This window comes from Aegilops tauschii, chromosome 1, assembly GCF_002575655.3.
Source record: "Aegilops tauschii subsp. strangulata cultivar AL8/78 chromosome 1, Aet v6.0, whole genome shotgun sequence".
Lineage (NCBI taxonomy): Eukaryota > Viridiplantae > Streptophyta > Magnoliopsida > Poales > Poaceae > Aegilops > Aegilops tauschii.
The window spans coordinates 14,120,080-14,139,884 of record NC_053035.3 but is presented as its reverse complement, the minus strand read 5'-3'; the positions used below and the strand labels follow the sequence as shown (position 1 = coordinate 14,139,884).

Genomic DNA, 19,805 nt, shown 5'->3' with positions numbered 1-19,805 from the left:
AGTTAGCGAAGTACCTCAACAGTGACAAAGACATGTACGATTTAGATAGTGAGGAAGACTTCAACTTACTACAGTGGTGGCAAGAACACAAGCTTACATTTCCGGTGCTCTCCATATTAGCACGTGATGTGTTATCGGTGCCTGTTTCTACGGTGTCATCGGAGTTTGCTTTCAGCCTTGCTGGAAGAATAATTGAGGAGAGAAGAACTAGTCTCTCCCCTGATATGGTGAGAACACTGATGTCCGTCAAAGATGGGGAGTTATCAAGAAGGAGAGCGCAACACACTGCAGAAAACACAGAACTACTAGCCATGTTTGAAGAAATGAACTTTGAAGAAGACCCGGAAGAATAGTCGAAGACTTGTAGTGTAGTCATTTTCTTATCATTTTGTAATTTTCTTCTCTTTTTGTAATTTTCTTTCCCTTTTGTAATCCTAGAGCATGGCTTTGTACACTTTTACTTCTCAGGGATGGAAGGTTTTAATGAGGCAGCCACTAATAAAGCTCAACATTTATCCCAGATGATACATTGCCTCAATTATTGCTGCCGTGCCTAACGTGGCATTTTTTTTGCTATAAAAAGGGATGCCCACTTTCTCATTTCTCACACTCGAACTCCATCTCATTTTCCACACACAAAGTCACAAACATGGCTGTTCCTCTTCAAAACGTTATTCGGAGACAAGCTCCCATCTGGAGGTATTACAATGAAGAATTCGTTACAAATGACCAAGGTCTCACCGAGCTTTTTGCAAAGTGCAAAGAATGCGGTAAGAAGTTGAGCGTGCCAAAGTATGATGGCATCGGGTATGCTGCAACCGGCCACCTGATGAGGCACAAGACGACACACGTCAAGGCAGCCGAGGAGGCGGCTATAGCTGCGGCTGCGGAGCAAGGATCCTATTAGTCAGTTGTAGTATTTGTATTTTTTTCTTTCTCTATCTTTTAATCTTTTAGTATTTCTAGAGCATGGCTTGTACTCTTTTACTTCTTTGGGATGGAAGGTTTTAATGAGGCGGGCGCTAATAAAACTTTAGATTTATCCCACATAATATTCTCACGCGCCTAACATGCCTAGCGTGCCTAACGTGCCATCTTTTTCCTATAAAAAGGGATGCCCGACCCTTCTCAAGTTCTCATTTCTTACACTCAAAAGTCTCAAACTGCATCTCATTTTACACACACATTACAAACATGGATGAAAGAGGCTCCAGAATCTGGGACTACTACGATGCTGAAGTAGTTATGGACGGTAGAAAATCCGAGCTAAAAGCACGGTGCAAAAGATGCGGTAAGCTGCTGCGCATTGCATGCCACGGTCCAGTAAACATCCTTACTAGGCACAGAGCAGCACACATCAAGAGAGACGAGCTGGCCGCGGCTGCTGGGCAAGGATGAACTATCAAAATTAGTTCAATTCTAGTCTTGTAATCTTTTTATTTATACTTTTAATCTTTTAGTATTTCTAGAGCATGGCTTGTACTCTTTTACTTCTTTGGGATGGAAGGTTTTAATGAGGCAAGCACTAATAAAACTCTAGATTTATCCCACATAATACTCTACATTTTTTTTGTAATTTTCTATAAATTTTTTTGGTATTTTTTCGACATTTTTTCGCTGTATATAAACTTCCCATCTCGCTCGGCTAGTATTTGGCCAGATATAGCAATAGCAGCGTGCAGCGTGCAGTGTGGCAGCGAGGCAGCGTGCGGCGGTGCAGCGTAGCGTATATATGGTGGGCGTGCAGCACTGCAGCGTCACAGGTTTTTTTTTTTTTTTGAACGTAGCAGCGTCACAGGCTGGCAGCGAGCCAGGCAGCCAGCGCGCAGCGACTCAGCGAGCGCCAGGCCAGGCGGGCCAGCTAGCGCCAAGCGGGCCGGCGTGCCTGGGCGGGCCGCGTGCCGGCCCAGCTATGCCGCGTGCCGTGCCTGGGCTGCGACCCCCCGCCCGTGGGCTGGCACGGCACGGCCCGGCTAGTATTCGTGCCGTCGCGGGCCGGGCCGTGCCGTGCCGGGCCGGGCCGTTTGGCCAGCTATAATCCACATCCGCCTCCCTCCATCCCCCGTGTCTCTCCCCACCACCATCCCGCCGCCAGCTCTATCGCCAAACCCTAGCTCTCCCCCCTCCCCCGATCTCGCCGACCGGCGACCATGCCGGTCCCTCCCCACGACGACGACGACCTCCAGCCAGATCCCGTGACTCCTCCCCACGACAACCGGATCCGGCCAGGACTGCCGCAACAACACATGAAGGGCCTCGTATCCCTGGTCGACAAGCTGCAGCGGGCATGCACCGCCCTCGCCGACCAGGGCGAGGAGAGTGCCCTCCCCGCCGACTGGAACTGGGACGCGCTTCCTTCAGTCGCTGTCATCGGAGTCCAGGTTCGCCCCAACACCCCCGTCGTGTTACATCTCCCGATTTTAGTTGTGGATCTGGTATTATAATATAATGTTGTATCTCGTTGTCTCATTCCGCCCAGGGATATGTTGTATCTCGTTGTCTCATTCCGCCCAGGGATATTGGTGGATCTTGTATTATAATGTTGTATCTCGTGGTATAATCCTGTTAATGGTTTGAATCTCTTACTTCAGGAAAGTAGTCCACACCCCCCTCATGTTTCATGCTGCATAGATGGTCTCGTTGATAAGTAGCTGTATTAATTTGTAATTTTCTGGAAACGTTGGTCTATAAGGGTAGCTTAATTCACAAATCTCTTTGATAACTAGTGGTGCTAGTTCGTAATATTGTTGAAACATTGGTCTAACTAGGGATACGTAATTCGCAAATCTCTTTGGTCAGTAGTTGTATATGAGTTGTGCCGCATGCATATATGACGATTTCTGTATGATCTGTGTAATAGCAGCCGTCCGTTTTATTTTCTCTACAGCCGGGATAAGATGTATGAGGCTTTTATTGTGCGCACAACACTTCTGTTAGTGGTATTGTACGCAAAATTTTCTTGATACTCTAAAAACATCTTACAAAAAATTCCAGATGGACTAATAAAGACAGGGAATGCCTAGCTGGAACTCTTGTTGCCTAAAACAACCACAGAATTGTCCTGTACATTTGACATTTCAAACTCGTGACTATATCGCAGGGTGCTGGAAAGTCTTCGGTGCTGGAGTGCCTCATTGGAAAAAATTTCCTACCCAAGGGCATCACGTGCCGCCCTCTCATCGTCAAGCTTAATCAAGTTGATGGCATTAAAGAATATGCTATGTTTTCACATCAGCCCAGTAAAAAGTATACATGTTTTGGTAATTCCATGAATCTCTTAACCTTTAGTTCTGTCAATTTTATTCATTGTCGTGATTATATCTGGCTCATGGTTTCATCTGTTGTTGCAGCTGAAGTCAAGGCGGAGATAGCCCGTTGTTCAAGTGAAATCTCAGATGTCCCTGTCCATCTAAGCATATTTGCTTCAGATGGTACGATATGTATTTCACTGTCTATGTACTTTAATGTTGCTGTTTCAATATCAAACTCTCTTAATATTAATGCTGTTGAGTGTTTTATCTTTTCCTTGTTTTTATTTTTTATATTGTTTGTTTGCAGTTGTGAACCTTACTTTTATTGATCTTCCCGGGCTTCGTAAATTTGCTGTTGGTAAGTGACAACTTATGAGCTACTACTTCCTTTGCCCCATAGTGTAAGATGGTGGTGTCAAAAAATGTCTTACATTATGGACAGAGGGGTACCATTCATTTTATATGTCTTCATTAATTTGGTACTTGCTTTGTGCTGCTTAGATGGTACTGCTCAAAAGATTGAAAACATCGTTCGAGCATTTATTGAAAAGGTAATTTAACATTATTAAAACTGGTATATTATTCTATTGCCGGTCTACTAGTTTAGGTGTTTGTGTGGCTATTATTGGTTGATAAAGAAACATCTGTTTTGTTTTTCAGCCCAACACTATACTTCTTGCTATTTCTCCAGCAAATGATGATCTTGCAACTTCTGTTGCAATTAAAATATCTCAAGAAGTTGATCCTGATGGTATGATGCTATGTTATGTTTTCCGTATCACTAATCTCTGCTCGAAATAACCTTATTTATTGGACTAATTTAATCTCTTGTACTTTTCCATTCAGGTGGAAGAACTTTCGGTGTACTAACGAAGCTTGATCTAATGGATGAGAGCACCGACGCTGTTAAGGTAAGTTTAGACCATCCATATGGGGTAGTCCATTTGAAATCTCTAAAAAGACAAGTATTTAGGAATGGAGGTAGTATATGCTTTCACATTTTCTTGTCGCATGGTATTGTTAGAATCCTTGTCTGATATGCAGTGATGCGCAAACCTTAGTGCTACAACTTGCTTGTTATATCTGTGTTATCTTCTGTATTTCATGTTATGTAAGTCAACAAACTATGATTAGTAATTCGTAGGTTCCATGATGCTAAGTTTTATGCACATCGTGCAGGATAGTGTGTCTTGGCTTTTGCACTAAGTGTTTCGAACTATACCAACAAGGGGAAAGACTGCAGTATACTTTCTGCAACAATCACTTCCCTCTCAACTAATCTTCCTTTTCTATGTTTTGTGTGTGATTGTTGTCTGTTTCCATAACAGCATAACAATACTGCCTTCTCTGTTCTTTGTCTGTGATGAATGCTTCTGAATCTATTTGCTTAGCACATGATTTTGTTTCACTTTTCCTCCCTTTTAGGCTTTGCAGGATAAGTGTGTATCAATTAAATGCTGTTGCTATGCATTTCTTGCTGAAAGTGTTTCCTGCTATATTAATTTGTGGAAAGTGGGCAGTTGGGTTGAGCTTATGATCTCTTTCGCCAACAATCATTTTCCTCTCATTATCCTTCCAATGAGATGACTGCCTCTGAATCTATCTGCTTTGCTTTAGAAGTTGTTTTGCCAATTTTCTCCCTTGTTGCCTTTGCAGGATAAGTGTGTATTGGTGAAGTGCCTTTTGATGTGCACTTCTTACTGAAAGTGTTTCCTGCTATATTAATTTGTGGAAAGTGGGCAGTTGGGTTGAGCTTATGATCTCTTTCGCCAACAATCATTTTCCTCTCATTATCCTTCCAATGAGATGACTGCCTCTGAATCTATCTGCTTTGCTTTAGAAGTTGTTTTGCCAATTTTCTCCCTTGTTGCCTTTGCAGGATAAGTGTGTATTGGTGAAGTGCCTTTTGATGTGCACTTCTTACTGAAAGTGTTTCCTGCTATATTAATTTGTGGAAAGTGGGCAGTTGGGTTGAGCTTGATAATCTCTTTCGCCAACAATCATTTTCCTCTCATTATATTCTTATGCCTATGCTGCCTTTGCAGGATAAGTGTGTATCGGTTAAGTGCTTTTTGCTGTGCGTTTATTACTGAAAGTGTTTCCTGCTATATTAATTTTAGGAAAATGGGCAGTTGGGTTGAGCTTCATTATCTCATTCGCCAACAATCATTTGCCTCTCATTTCAAATGCATCTCATTGTTATTTCTATGCCTTTAGTATCTGCACTCTCCCTTTGAAAAATTATCTTTTGAGGTCTGCTTGCAGGGCTAGCATGATTGGCACTGCACTTTAATGGTATGTACTGGCCTGTGGTGAAATGGGCAGTTGAGTAAAATCTTGCATGGTTTTCTCAACAATCGTTTTTCTTATGTGACTTTGTTTTCTATTTTAACCTTTTGTCTGTGCATATGCAATTCTAGTGTCCAGCCCCCCTTATTAAAGTTTTGTGTTGGTTCATATTTTATCTGTGTTGAGATTTCTGAGACATTTGTTCAGTTTTGGTCAGTGATGAAAAACCTATTAATCATACCATCTTTTGGGACTGATCAGTCGCTATGCGCCCATGCTGTCATTCTGCAATTCTGAGGTCAAATTGAATACTGTTTGTCTCTGGTCATCCACTCTTTAATTATTGAATAACGTTTGTCTTAGTTCCTTGTCTTTCACTCTTTAATTGTTAGTGTTTTTTGATACTCCCACAATCCTGGGGTCTTTTTGCTCAAGCGCAAGAACACCATTTAATTAGTTACCCGTGATCGTTGGGCATCTTAGATTCTGATGAAGCTTATTTTACTATTTGCAGGTATTAGAAGGTAGATCTTATCCGCTGCCATATCGATGGACTGGTGCTATCGATCATACCCAAAAAGAACGTGGATTTTTCATGGAGAAACCAGAGTATGCTCATCTGGCTCATAGGATGGGAGTGGAGCATTTGGCCAAGAGTATCTCGAAGGTAATGCCTTTTGAGGATGATTGTGTTATGCTGATTCTTTTTTTGACTTCATCATGTGTACATGCAGCATCTTGAAGATCTTGTAAAATCGAAATTTTCTGCCACCAAACTATTCAAGAGTTTTGATATGAAATCAGGTATTACCCCTTGCTGAATTGCCCCCTTGCTTAATTGCTGCACTGGCTATTTTCTTATGTGCTCTTCTGTTTTTTATCCAAATAGCCAAGAAAGGACTGCTGCAGGGTTATTCATTGAGGTCCTTTGGTTCTTTCCCTATTTATGAAGTATCGACAGAGGGTCCACCACATGACATGCGCTTCAGGTGCACTGTCCGTGTGCGAGACCAGGCATATGCATCACTATGTGATCATCGGCACCTTAGAGAGGCAGAGGAGGATGCTGCTGCTGTTGCTTACAAGGATAACTTAGGTGATGACAACATTGATATGCTCCTGGAAATGGTCAATAAGGTATAACCGTGCCTTGTTCTTAAACTTGTTCATTTAAGGCAGTTCTATCTGACAAACCATGGCCTCTGTCTAATAACACACAGCTAGCCCAGTGGCTAGCGCAGCCACTATTCATCCGAGGGGTTTGGGTTTCTAGTCCTAGGTGCCCCTGTTTTGCTCTGTTTCTTTTATTCTGCACACTTAGTCACTCATTTGTTTCGGGCCAGATCCATCAAGGGCCTTACAGTGTGCTGCTTCCAGCCCGTTTATGTTTTTTTCTGTTCTCTGCGATTTAACATTACTGGACCCATGTGACAGCCTTTGAGACCCTCGGGTTTCCTTTTTCAGTCGCTTGCTATTTCTAGCAGTGTCCAATTTGGGCACTACCCCATTTCTGGAAAAATACAGATCTGGACATTTCCCTTTTAGGCTATTTCCTATGCAGTATTTTCAAAATGCATTTGTTGGCATATATCAAATAGGAAGTCATTTCTGGAATCTTCCTGTAGCATGTTTTTGTCTTGCCCCAAAGTTGGCATCATAAACCTGTTATCGGCTACTCCCTTGGAGTTGGCATCATAAACCTGTTATCGGCTACTCCCTTGGATTTCACTAAGTCCGAGAATCTGTTATAACTTGCCAACTTGTCTGATGCATTCCATTGATCTAGAGGTCATTTGATCTTGTTGAGTAATCAGGATTTGCTATGTGTCACCTGTACATTCATGCCATGTAATATACTGTAGCATATTTAGATGTTGCTTTCAAGTTAGTATGTTGCTGTTTTTGACAGATTTGTATTGCTTATTTTTTTGCTCACTGCATATCTATAGAAAGCCATTGTTTTAGAATGCTAATAATTAAATGACCGTGCAACATAAAAAACGTCATACTTGTATCTTGCTCAGATTTTCATGTACTTCCATAATAGGCAACTTTCATCCATGCTTAAAATGTTTAAAATTGTTGTTTGCTTTAATTTGTATAATTGCCATGTTATTCTTGAAACTTGTTTTAAGGCTCTTTTTGTGCCACTCTATAGGCCAACTTTCATGTCACGCAAACACTGAAAGAGTTCACCATAAAGAAGAGCATATGCGAGCCCTGTTTCTCTTCTTCAATGGTGCACGAGACTAGCAAAATGACGCGTTGGCTGTCAACGGTGGAAGTTGATGGCCAGGTCTTTATTGGTGAGACTGCAAGAAGCAAGCAGCTTTCTGTCCGGAAAGCCGCATCATCTGCAATCACGGCATTTCTTGAGGATGGGGACGCCTTGATGGTGAGTGTAGTCCAGGGGAAACGGCTGGTAAACGCTGTGCCCACGAAGCTGAAGCATGATTCTACCAAGAAGCATCGTCGAAAGAGGAGGAAGATACGTCATCAGTAGCTGAAGCATGATTCTACCAAGAAGCATCGTCACCGTCGAAAGAGGAGGAAGATACGTCATCAGTAGCTGAAGCATGATTCTACCAAGAAGCATCGTCACCGTCGAAAGAGGAGGAAGATACGTCATGAGTAGTATGTAGGAAATTAACGGGCGACAATCTGGTCTGGTAGTATAACTCTGTTGACGACTGTCAATTTGGTCTGGTAGTTAACTCTTTGGTTTCATCTTGGACACCTGCTTAGGGCACAGCATCCATGGCTCTTTACATAATGACCTACGTAGATTGTGTTTGCATACTGAATCTCATAGCCGATAAAATCTCCTTATTTTCATCATAGGCATTTTATTAGCTCAACTATACGTGTATGTATGACTAAACGAATGCTACCGTCAGTTACCCTTTCACATGCCTTTAGACTATTGCATACATCCTCCTACAAAATATATTCCATTTTCCTTTGCCAACTTTAAATATAAACTGCTGGATCTAATACCAGCTGCTTCGCTTTATTTATTTAACAACAAATTCTTAACTCAACACTCATCACAACATAAAAAAAACATTATAAGCACGTCCACACCCACCCAAGAAGAATGTAACCAAATATTTTGATTTTAGCCTCCTTGATGTGATGAGTCGACATCGGGGTGCCAAACGACTCCGTCGATAAGAGCTCTTGCGAGTCATCAGCCTGTTATCCCCGGCGTACCTTTGATCCGTTGAGCGAGAGCCCTTACACACGGGACTCCCGGATCACTATGGCCGACTTTCGTCTCTCTCACAGTCAGGCAGGCTTGTACCATTACGCTCACGAGCAGAATCAACGCTTGAGCCTACCTTCACAACACAATCTTGACCAAACACACATAGTTCAACACCAACTATCCGACATGTTCCTCCTTCCTAGGTATCCATCTTACCAAAGCTCTTTTAAAATGCCATCGTAATACACAATACTGGTATTACAGTGAAGGAAAAACAAGGAAAGTAGGTGTGACATCAACTACCAAAGTGTAGCCTCGGACGATGCAAGATTCATGTCGGGAACAAGGCGCACGAGGCATCGGCTGGCCTAGCATTTTTTTCTTTACCTCAAAGTCACAATTGGAAATTGGCATTTCACCAGATGAAAGAGCTGCCAAATGTGGTGACATGATACACAACTTCAATTCAACTACTGTATGAATTATTGTGTACTACTATCTCACTTGGATACACAATTAATTTGTCCAGAAAATTGCTACTGCTACTACTACAAATCAGGCTGAGTTTTAGATAAATTTTGTTCTCATTTTACATCCATCACCAGCAGACACAGATCACAAACCCATGTATGCATCATTCGACATGCGTAGTGCTCACTCAAACTATCTTGCAACCTGCAGAGGGTATACGATTACACAAACTATCTTCTAGACATGGAAAAATATGGGGAAATTCAAAGTCTTCTTAGTAATGTATCGGTCACAGGTGATGGTGACCTCGAGCTGCTTATCGGCGTCCTTGCCAAAAAATTCTTGGCGAGGCCCTCGATGTGATGCTCCGCACCTCCTCGATCACCACGCTCAACTCCGTCTTCTCCGCCGAGGGGCGCTCCGGATGATTTGGTCGTCCCTGCCATTCACAAACACATTTCTTGTAAATGGTTGCAAAAAGATAATTATACCTTCATGCTAATCTGTCCTAATCATCGAGAAATGTACAACTCTGCGGCAATGCACCAAAGATAAGCAAGCATACTCTTAATTTACAGGGCAATGCTCCATGTACACTCATGATCCACGGAAAAAACAACATGGGTTATCATCCAACTTTTCCACATCAGAGAGTAAAATATGAAAACCTCCATTAACCGGTAGAAATATAAGTACTTAAATTTTTGAAGAAGAGAATGTGATGATCAGACCCAATGGTTTTCTGTTCCTTGGTTTATCTCACAAACCAAACCAATAAATGATATTGGAAGCAAGCTGGCCAAAAGCAAAGCTCCTTCCTCACAGGAAAATCAAAATGCACCCAAAGACCCACGACTTCACGAAGTGCTACAGAGATGAACACTGCACAGAAAACAGTGCTATCTCAATTGACAATGTGAGTCTACACAGCGAACAGCAAGATACCAAGAACTATAAACACAGGAGCAAGTTTGTTTGCTCAGACAGAAAGGAGCTCAAGACATCAAGACCATCTACATAGCATCTGAGTGTGCACTACTGCATCTGTCCTACTCAGATCTGAACACACAAACCAACCAAAGTAAATGTGTGTAAAATCTATGTTTTCAGATTATATGCTATATTACATTTGTTAGACACATATGGCTGCCATCACCATATAAATCCTATAAAATCATACCACCGCCACTAACATCTAAACAAGCAGAACATTGGCTCGATATCCAAAGCAGATCATGTAGTGGAGAGAAGTGAAGAATCAGAAACTCACCTAAACTGCCATGCTAGGTGATCAGACTGCAGGAGCTCGGGGAGGCCGGCGCTGCAGAGCTCTTCAACTTCCTGCACCTGAACCCAAGGGCCAGCCAGGCCTGCAACCGTGCGTAAGGCGCAGAGGCCACGCAGCCAGCCACGGCTCCACACCAAATCGGGCGGCCACGGCTCCCTCTTGGCCGCCTACACAGCTCCACTTCTCCCCTGCTGTGCTGCAAAAGAGGGATGAACATAACCATTAATTAATCACAAGCATTGCGAGAGAGTTCCAGATAATACTCCTAACAAAGTTCCCAGATCTAGTCACGACCTTCCAAAGTACAAAATAATTATATACTTCTACATGTGAGGCCAGAGTCAGATTATCCATACCGGCTACTTATTTCATTTGTGTGAGGAACCATGACATATTTCTGAATACATGCTAGATGACTTCTCAGATTTTTTTTGCCAAGTGTAAACTAATTCCGGGTCCTCATGTGCAGCCACTCAACGAGAAAAGAAAACTCAGTCATTCGCAAAAGAGAGAGAGAGAGAGAGAGAGAGCGAGAGAGAGAGAGAAGAAAACTCAGTACATGTCTACTCCCTGCCCTAACCACAACATGACTCCATTTAGCTCATTATTTAGACAAGCACACAACCCGGTGATCATAAACAGAGCAATGCTACAGCGCTGCTACCTTTCAGGATTTTTGCTAGTGCACTTTCAGAGACGAACAGTTAAAATTGTTCAGTAGCAGTCAGAAGCTAGGTTACCATCTAGCACTCTTGGTAGAAGAAATTTCTTACGGTATGCGCTAAGTCATGCATTTCCAGAAAAAAACTATAGTAAAATAAATATACAAATTGTACATTCGCTTTCTAGTTGTCATAAACAAAAATAATTAAATCTTATTGCTAGCAGCACCGCCAGAGCCGGAACACGCCTGACCAGAACAACACAAGATATCACTAAATGACACATTGCCAGAATATTGTAGGCTGCATAACAAAAAGGTCAAAAATACTACCAACATGAAAGATATCGAGATCACAAGAGATATCAAGATATTCTAAATACAAACCAGAAAACATCGACATTTTCTGAACATGTCAGTGCACATGTGGGAACAGGGTCATATATCTATGCACCTAGATGGATGGTAATCCACTGCATGCAAAGTCCAATTATTTGACACGGATAAAAGTTGAGAGCATTTCCTGAACATGACAGCTAGCAGGCAAATATTATTCAAGATCACAAGTTGAAATACAGTACATATTAACACAGCAAGCAACCAGACACTGAGTTCTGAAAGCGGACAACCATTCATAGAGGGACCTCAACAATTTGGTGCGCATGTGGTTGTCACATCAATATATATATATATATATATATAGCATGTAATAATCAAGACCAGTTTAATTTCGAATTTATGATTACACTAGGCAGTGCACATACATGGATAATTCTTTAAATGAAAAAGTGAGGATTTAGGCAAGCATTGGGCATGTAATAAAGAAAATAACTAATTGATCAACTACATACATACACATGAGCATGAATGAATTTGGTCAAAGGAGCAAGAATGAATTAGATCAATGAGACCTCGTAGCCGATCCCAATGACGCTTGTGGTTCGCCACCTGCTGGTTCCCCTCGGACGGTACCCGCACTTGAGCTCCTCCTCCTCCCTCGGCCACCTTGCTAGGGTTGGTTGGCATGGCAGCAGGAGGAGGTTTCTTTTCTTCATCTTAACGAAGGAAGCCAGGTTCTGGTCATAAAAGGAATTCCACAGCTCAGGTAGGCAGCCACATGGGAGCACACAAGGAACGTTTGTTTCTTAGTTACAGTAGTTATCGCGACCATAGTAACAGGAAAAATAATGGAACTAATCTCCAAAATTAAACAGAAGATGCATGGGATGCAAGTTTTCACCTGAACACGATTCATTAGGCCCCAAATTAAGTAAGCAGCCTGGTTCATCATCGATCAATCCAAAGCGTCTCCTATGGATTAAATGCCAGTTGCGTGATATAGAATAGCACACAGAGTCCTCGTTAAATAGCTTGCAGTGGCATAGGCTTCGATGAATCGGCAATAGGTAGGATATTTGCTTTCCTGGGACAGAAATGGATAGAGTTCACACAATCAAAGGATCAAGTATATTCACTTAGTTAACTTAGGCGTAAGTATTTTGTAGGTAAACATGCATGGAGCAAACAAGTCAGTATATTCTACAAGTATCTTCTTGTCAAACAATAGAATTGGGGGAACCGGCTCAACCCTCTAGGGGTGGCCTATCTCATATATATAATGAAGGGGTACAACGTTACATCATACGTACATATATGTATACAACTACAGAAGCTATACAGTCTAACACCCTCCCTCAATCTTAGCCACTTCCTAAAGAATCTAGAAGGGTAAGATTGCGCCGACAAGTCTCAAACTGTGGAAGAGGTAATGGCTTGGTGAAGATGTCAGCAAGTTGATCCTTGGAAGAGATGAACTTGATCTGTAGTTGCTTCTGAGATACCCGTTCCCGTACAAAATGATAGTCCACTTCGATGTGTTTCGTTCGGGCATGGAATACCGGATTAGCAGATAGGTATGTAGCACCGATGTTATCACACCAAAGAATAGGAGACTGTGATTGAGATATACCCAACTCCTGAAGCAAAGACTGTATCCATATAATTTCTGCAGTTGCATTAGCCACAACCTTATACTCAGCTTCAGTACTGCTACGCGAAACAGTAGCCTGTTTCCGAGCACTCCAGGCAATCAAGGTAGAACCAAAGAACACAGCATAGCCCCCCGTGGATCGCCTGTCATCCGGACTGCCAGCCCAATCCGCATCAGAATATGCCGAAATGACCCCAGAGGGGTTCGGTCGAATGTGCAAACCATAGGACAACGTGAAGCGAATGTAGCGCAAGATGCGCTTCACCGCAGACCAATGAGTGTCACGAGGTGCCTGGAGGTACTGACATACTCTGTTGACAGCAAAGGATATATCTGGACGTGTGATCGTCAAGTACTGCAACCCACCAACGATACTCCTGTACTGTGTCGCAACAGCAGAAGGCAGGAGGTCACCATCGGCAGCAGTGATCCTGTCAGTAGCAGACATAGGTGTAGTAGTCGGTTTGCACTTAAGCATCCCAGCTCGCTGCAACAAATCCAAAGAGTACTTCTTTTGCGTCATAACAAGACCATTGGAAACAGAAGCAACTTCCACACCAAGGAAGTAGTGAAGGTGTCCAAGGTCTTTGACCGCAAAGTCAGCACCAAGAGACCGAACAAGAGCAGCAGCAGCCGACTGAGAGGAACTGACGAGTATAATATCATCCACATAGACCAGGAGATACATGGTAACTTCGGGCCTTTGTAGAAGAAATAACGAAGAGTCAGCAGCTGATGATGCAAAACCATGAGCACGAAGGGCTGTCGCAAGACGAGCATGCCAAGCCCGAGGAGCTTGCTTCAGACCATAGAATGCTTTAGTGAGCCGACACAGATAATCAGGACGATCAGGATCAAAGAACCCTGGGGGCTGCCGCATATAGACCTCCTCTTCCAGAACACCATGGAGAAAAGCATTCTGCACATCAAGCTGACGAAGAGACCAACCCCGAGTAATTGCAAGAGAGAGAAGAAGCCTGATAGTAGTAGGTTTAACCACTGGACTGAAGGTGTCTTCATAATCAAGACCATAACGTTGCCGAAAACCTCTAGCAACCAGCCGCGCCTTGTAGCGCTCAATAGAACCATCAGAATGCTTCTTCACTTTGAAAACCCATTTAGAATCAATGACATTAACACGGGGTGGTGGCGGAACAAGAGTCCATGTCTTGTTACGAAGAAGAGCATGATACTCCTGCTCCATGGCCTCTCGCCAATGAGGTATACTCAGAGCAGCTTGATACGTACAAGGCTCAGAGGTAGGATCCGCACGAGCAGCAGCCAGACATGCAGCCAACCAACCAACAGTACCATCAGTGCGACTCCGTGTGTGTGGTCGTTGAGGGACCACAGGAGCCATAGGAGCCTGAGAGGACTCAGGTGATGAAGGCAGCGATGGCGATGACGACTCGGCCAGCGACGGGGAGGCCTCAGAGAGCACCGGCGAGAGCACACCGGAGGCAGGTGAGCTCGGCCCAGGCGAGTACGGCCCGGGCGAAACCGGCGAGGCGGGCCGAGGGGGCGACGGGGCCGGCTCAGGGGCCAGGGGCGCCGAGGCTGGCGGGGCCAGCTCAGGGGCCAGGGGCGCCGAGGCCGGCGGGGCCGAGCGAAGCGACGAGGCCAGCTCAGGGGCCAAGGGCGCCAAGCCGGTCGGCCCAGGCAGCGACGCAGGCAGCCCAGAGGCCAATGGCGCCAGTCCAGAGGCCCGGGGCGCCGAAGCACATGGCGCGGAGGGTGGTTCGATCGAACGTGCATGGGCACGAGGACCGAAGCCATGCAGGGGAACACCCTGATCGTCGTGAACCGCTGGTAAGACCAGCGAGGGAGACGATGGCGCCTCCAAAATTTCCAAACAAGCCCCACGTCTAGTGCCTGCACCATGGTTAAGCAACAATATAGGAGAGTATGCAACATCATCAAATTGGTCAGATGCAACAGAGGATGAATGCAAAGATGGTGGTTCAGCAGTGGACACAGGAAGCTTGGCAAAGAGAAAAACATGCTCATCAAACACGACATCCCGAGATATATAGACACGATTTGTGGGAACATGAAGACATTTGTATCCTTTATGAAGGGAGCTATAGCCAAGAAAGACACACTTCTTGGAACGAAACTCAAGCTTGCACTTGTTATACGGGCGGAGATGTGGCCAGCAAGCACACCCAAAAACCTTAAAACAGGTATAATCAGGTTGTTCATTAAGGAGAACTTCAATGGGAGTCTTCATATTCAAAACACGAGTGGGAGTACGGTTTATGAGAAAACATGCAGTGGTGAGAGCATCACTCCAGAACCGAAACGGAACCGATGCATGGGCCAAAAGAGTAAGACCAGTTTCAACAATGTGACGATGCTTACGTTCCACAGAACCATTCTGTTGATGTGTATGTGGACATGCTAAACGGTGAGCGATCCCAAGCGACTGAAAGAAGGAGTTGAGGTTGCGATATTCGCCCCCCAGTCTGACTGGACATGAACAATTTTGTGCTTGAGAAGGCGTTCAACATGTTTTTGAAACTGAACAACAATGTCAAACACATCAGATTTACGTTTAATAAGATAAAGCCAGGTAAAGCGACTATAAGCATCAACGAAACTGATATAATAATTGTGACCACTGACAGAAGTCTGAGCAGGACCCCATACATCTGAAAATACAAGTTCTAAAGGATGTTTCACCTCACGACTAGACTCCGAAAAAAGGAAGTTGATGACTCTTCCCCTGCTGACAAGCATCACACACTGCTACATCTTTATTACTAGACATGCTAGGAAGCTCATGACGACGCAAAACATGACGAACGATAGGTGTGGCCGGGTGACCAAGACGAGCATGCCATTGTAATGGAGATACCCGAACTCCACTGAACACGCGAGCGACACCAGGATGCTCCAGACGATAGAGGCCCTGGCACAACCGCCCGCTAAGAAGAATGTCCCTCGTGCCCGATTCTTAATAAAAAGATCAAAAGGATGAAATTCACAAAGCACATTATTATCACGTGTAAGTTTAGAAACAGAAAGAAGATTACGTGTCACAGAGGGAACTCTAAGCACATTACGAAGTTGAAGACTCCTATTTGCATGCCTAGTGAGAAGAGATGCTTGACCAATATGAGATATATGCATACCTGCTCCATTGGCGGTGTGGATCTTGTCGGAGCCGTGGTAGGGTTCGCGAGTATGGAGCTTGCCCATCTCACTCGTCAGGTGCTCCGTTGCCCCAGAGTCCATGTACCAGTGGGGATCAACAGAGTAGGACTGAGTGTGCCCTTGCTGCTTCGTGGACACTGGCCGATCTGCCATGGCCACCTGACGCGCAAAGTTGCGCGTGTCCTTGCCATCATTGCCGAGACCCAGAAAACTCTTCTGAAAGCGTTTGTGGCACTTAGAGGACCAGTGCCCATCAAGGCCACAGAGCTGACACACGCGCTTACCGCCAGCCCCCGGTAATGTCGTGGTAGTAGGGGGGGCCGAGGCGGGCGGCAGTGGCAGCCCCGAAGGGGTCCTGGATGATGAAGAAGGGCGGCCACCCTTGGTGGCGGCGTTGGCCGAGAGGGAGCCCCCACTGCCCCTGGAGCGGCGCGACTCGACCCGCTGTTCCGTGAGAAGGAGGCGGGAAAAGACCTCATGCGCCATCATGGGGTTCGAGTTACCCCGCTCGTTGATGATCTCGACCAAGGCGTCATATTCCTCATCAAGACCATTGACAATGAATGAGTTGAACTCGGAGTCGGTGAGTGGCTGTCCGATGGAGGCCAACGTGTCGGCAAGGCCCTTGACCTTGTTGTAGAACTCAGTGGCCGTGGAGTCCAGCTTTTGACACTCACCAAGCCGACGACGAAGCGCGGAGACACGAGCCTGCGACTGCACCGCAAACGAGCGCTCAAGGATGGTCCATGCCTCATGAGACGTCTTGGCGAAGACAACAAGTCCGGCAACAGCCGGAGTGAGCGACCCCTGGATGGAGGAGAGGTTCGCCTGGTCCTGCCCTGTCCAAACACGGTGCGCCGGATTGTAGACCGGGCCGTGCACGCTATCCACCAGCGCAGGGGGACAGGGGAGAGAACCGTCCACGTAGCCCAGGAGATAATGACTCCCGAGGAGCGGGAGGACCTGCGCACTCCAGAAGATGTAGTTGTCTGATGACAGCTTGATGGTGATGATGTTCCCGAAGTGAAACGGCGGCGGCGGCAAAGAGCCCGCGGAGTAGACTGCCGGAGGCGGATACGCCGTAGTGGCAGAGATCGCGGGTGCAGCCGCAGTAGCATCCGCGGGTGGCATAGCCGCGGGAACAGACGGCAAAGGGGCCGGGCCCGAGGCAGCAAAGCCAGCCATCAGGGCCGACGGGGGCGTCACCAGCGCGAAGGGATGGCCCCCACTGGACGGGGCGATCGGCGTGTCGCTGAGGGAGGCGGGCGAAGAGGCGCCCGCTGTGGCACCAGCGGTATGAGGCACAATCGCGTGACCCGGCGACGAGGAGAAAAAGGACCCGATGCTCCTCGTCCCGATCGGAGATGTTGAAGCCGCTGCAGCGTCGAGGGGTCGGGAGAGAAGAGCCGCGAGGGAGGCCGGCAATAAGCTAGCCGTGGAGGAGATGCGGCGGGGCCCGACATGGCGGCGGCGGCGCGATCGCAGGGACGGCGGCAGCGCGGCACGGGTGACAGGAAACAGCGGCGGCGGGGTGTAGGGTTTAGGCGGAAGCGTGTTGACCTAGTCTGATACCATGTCAAACAATAGAATTGGGGGAACCGGCTCAACCCTCTAGGGGTGGCCTATCTCATATATATAATGAAGGGGTACAACGTTATATCATACATACATATACGTATACAACTACAGAAGCTATACAGTCTAACACTTCTTGTGTCATGCTTGCTTGCCTTCTCAACACTACTGTGTACATAGTTGGCAGATGCAAAGAAAATAGTGCCAGGTACGCCACATAAATGGGACCAACATAGGATGTTTTAATAGCACAATATTACGCGCTGCATGTTAAAATGCCAGTTTGTTCAAGGTTTTTTTTTTCGAAAAGAGGGGTATATTGATGCTGAAGTGCCTTTTGCTTGATAGACGGAGATACTAGGCTGAAAGAATGAACGGTGACCAGATCTTTGTATAAGAATAACTAACACAGAATGTATAAGAATAAGTAAGCACATGGTGCTAGCCATAACACAGTATGCTACTTGGTACAGCACAATACCATATGACATGAAAGATAACACTGAGCAGAAAAAGGACAAATACACACCTTTTCAACTTCGAATTGGATACGGAAGATGGATTGATTCGCGTGTGTCCGCAGATCGATATGTCGATAGTTCAATCGTGTGTCCTTGACAACATGCACCAGCTTCTCTCCGGTCTGCAATCATGGCAAGAGTAAACAAATCTCTTAAATCACAACAGGATCACAAGAATCGTAGAGAGGAAATATGAACTGCTGGGAAACAGTGGTTGCTGCAAAGAGAATGGAAGCAAAGGAAAGGACATACCTGCTCAGCCTTCTCGAATTCTGCTCCGCTCCTCGAGGATGATTCAATTTACCTTGTGTGGGGATCGCCCTGTTGATGCAATTTACCTGCCTGGCCTGAATCTCCACCTGCCAGTCAAAACAAATGATTCGTTAGCACAAACAAACCAAAGATGTAAACACTTCACGATTAGGCGACAACCATTCAGAACAAATAAAGGAGACTCCAAAACCACCATCTAACATGATTATATTCACCATCCATGTTGAATTCGGCTGCTAAATATGACAAGAAAAAAATAGCATGTTCGGCGACAAAGCTCAAAGGGAAGATCAAAAACAGAGAGTAAGAAAGCAAGCATGAAACAATATCTGTTCTTTATTCATACTTTCATAGTTTGACTCCAAATCGATTACAATGCAAAATGCTCTTAAGGAGCGTTGAAACATAAAACATAAAAAGCTGTAAAGAATATTGTATAACTCCTCATGATTGCTCCTTTCAAGGCATTTCCGTCTTCTTGTTGCATGTTTGCATGTGCTTCACAACCATATGTTCCAACTGATTGATCTTCTTTATGAGAGTTTGCATTAGCTTGTTGCTCTCCTTGGTTGCCTGCAGAATTTGATCGTTGCTAGTACCCCAACCGTCCGCCAAACCTTCTTTCCTATCGTCTTTCGTAACGGGATATCTATTACTAATAGGCAGGTTAATAGGCTCGACGTGATTATGCATCCTAAGCCTTTTTAGCTTTGGTGTGTTACCCTTACCAAAGGGACGCATCGCCGTAGCGCCGTCATGATCTTTCAGTTCACCGAAATCTTCACTTTCTTCTTCCTGCCAACGAATATCCTCAACAGCATCATCGCTGAAGCGAATTGAACTGTTGGATGACGCCATGTGAGAGGAGGATGGAGAGGTCTGGTAAGGTCGCTGGAACGGTTGATCTATATATAAGCGTTTCTAGGAAGCTCTGAATACGAAATCGGTAAACAAATCGACCGATTTGGTCACAATCAAATATTAATTAATGGGATCAATTTTGTGATTCGGTGAGTAGAACCTACTATATTATTACAAGACAAAAAAGATAACCTGTCTTAAAATTTCATGTGTGATAAACCGATTAGGAACTTTTTAAAAGGAAGCAAATAAAATAGTTAA

At 45.0% G+C, this 19,805-nt stretch overlaps 1 protein-coding gene and 5 non-coding genes across 6 annotated transcripts; all 6 read left to right on the top strand.

Annotated features, from left to right (window-relative positions):
* The first annotated feature begins 2,064 nt into the window (after positions 1-2,064).
* Positions 2,065-8,378, top strand: LOC109783600 (phragmoplastin DRP1B). The gene is made up of 11 exons (XM_020342192.4): positions 2,065-2,381; positions 3,101-3,260; positions 3,351-3,431; positions 3,559-3,609; positions 3,753-3,802; positions 3,912-4,002; positions 4,098-4,162; positions 6,055-6,207; positions 6,275-6,344; positions 6,430-6,677; positions 7,699-8,378. Exons 1-11 carry the CDS (start codon positions 2,151-2,153, stop codon positions 8,041-8,043), a joined length of 1,545 nt encoding a protein of 514 aa, XP_020197781.1. The 5' UTR covers positions 2,065-2,150; the 3' UTR covers positions 8,044-8,378.
* On the top strand, positions 4,679-4,821 carry LOC120962253 (small nucleolar RNA snoR135). Its single transcript, XR_005753095.1, has one exon. It is a non-coding gene; the product is annotated as a small nucleolar RNA snoR135 (small nucleolar RNA).
* On the top strand, positions 4,901-5,044 carry LOC120962251 (small nucleolar RNA snoR135). Its single transcript, XR_005753093.2, has one exon. It is a non-coding gene; the product is annotated as a small nucleolar RNA snoR135 (small nucleolar RNA).
* On the top strand, positions 5,124-5,268 carry LOC141040188 (small nucleolar RNA snoR135). Its single transcript, XR_012201092.1, has one exon. It is a non-coding gene; the product is annotated as a small nucleolar RNA snoR135 (small nucleolar RNA).
* On the top strand, positions 5,290-5,434 carry LOC120962252 (small nucleolar RNA snoR135). The gene has a single exon (XR_005753094.1). It is a non-coding gene; the product is annotated as a small nucleolar RNA snoR135 (small nucleolar RNA).
* LOC120962175 (small nucleolar RNA SNORD96 family) lies at positions 5,751-5,842 on the top strand. The gene has a single exon (XR_005753023.1). It is a non-coding gene; the product is annotated as a small nucleolar RNA SNORD96 family (small nucleolar RNA).
* Positions 8,379-19,805: the final 11,427 nt, after the last annotated feature.

Coding starts and splice junctions, on each gene's coding strand:
- LOC109783600 (XM_020342192.4), top strand. CDS start 2,151: ATGCCGGTCCCTCCCCACGACGACGACGACCTCCAGCCAGATCCCGTG. Junction 2,382..3,100: donor TCGCTGTCATCGGAGTCCAG/GTTCGCCCCAAC, acceptor ACTATATCGCAG/GGTGCTGGAAAGTCTTCGGT. Junction 4,163..6,054: donor AGAGCACCGACGCTGTTAAG/GTAAGTTTAGAC, acceptor TACTATTTGCAG/GTATTAGAAGGTAGATCTTA.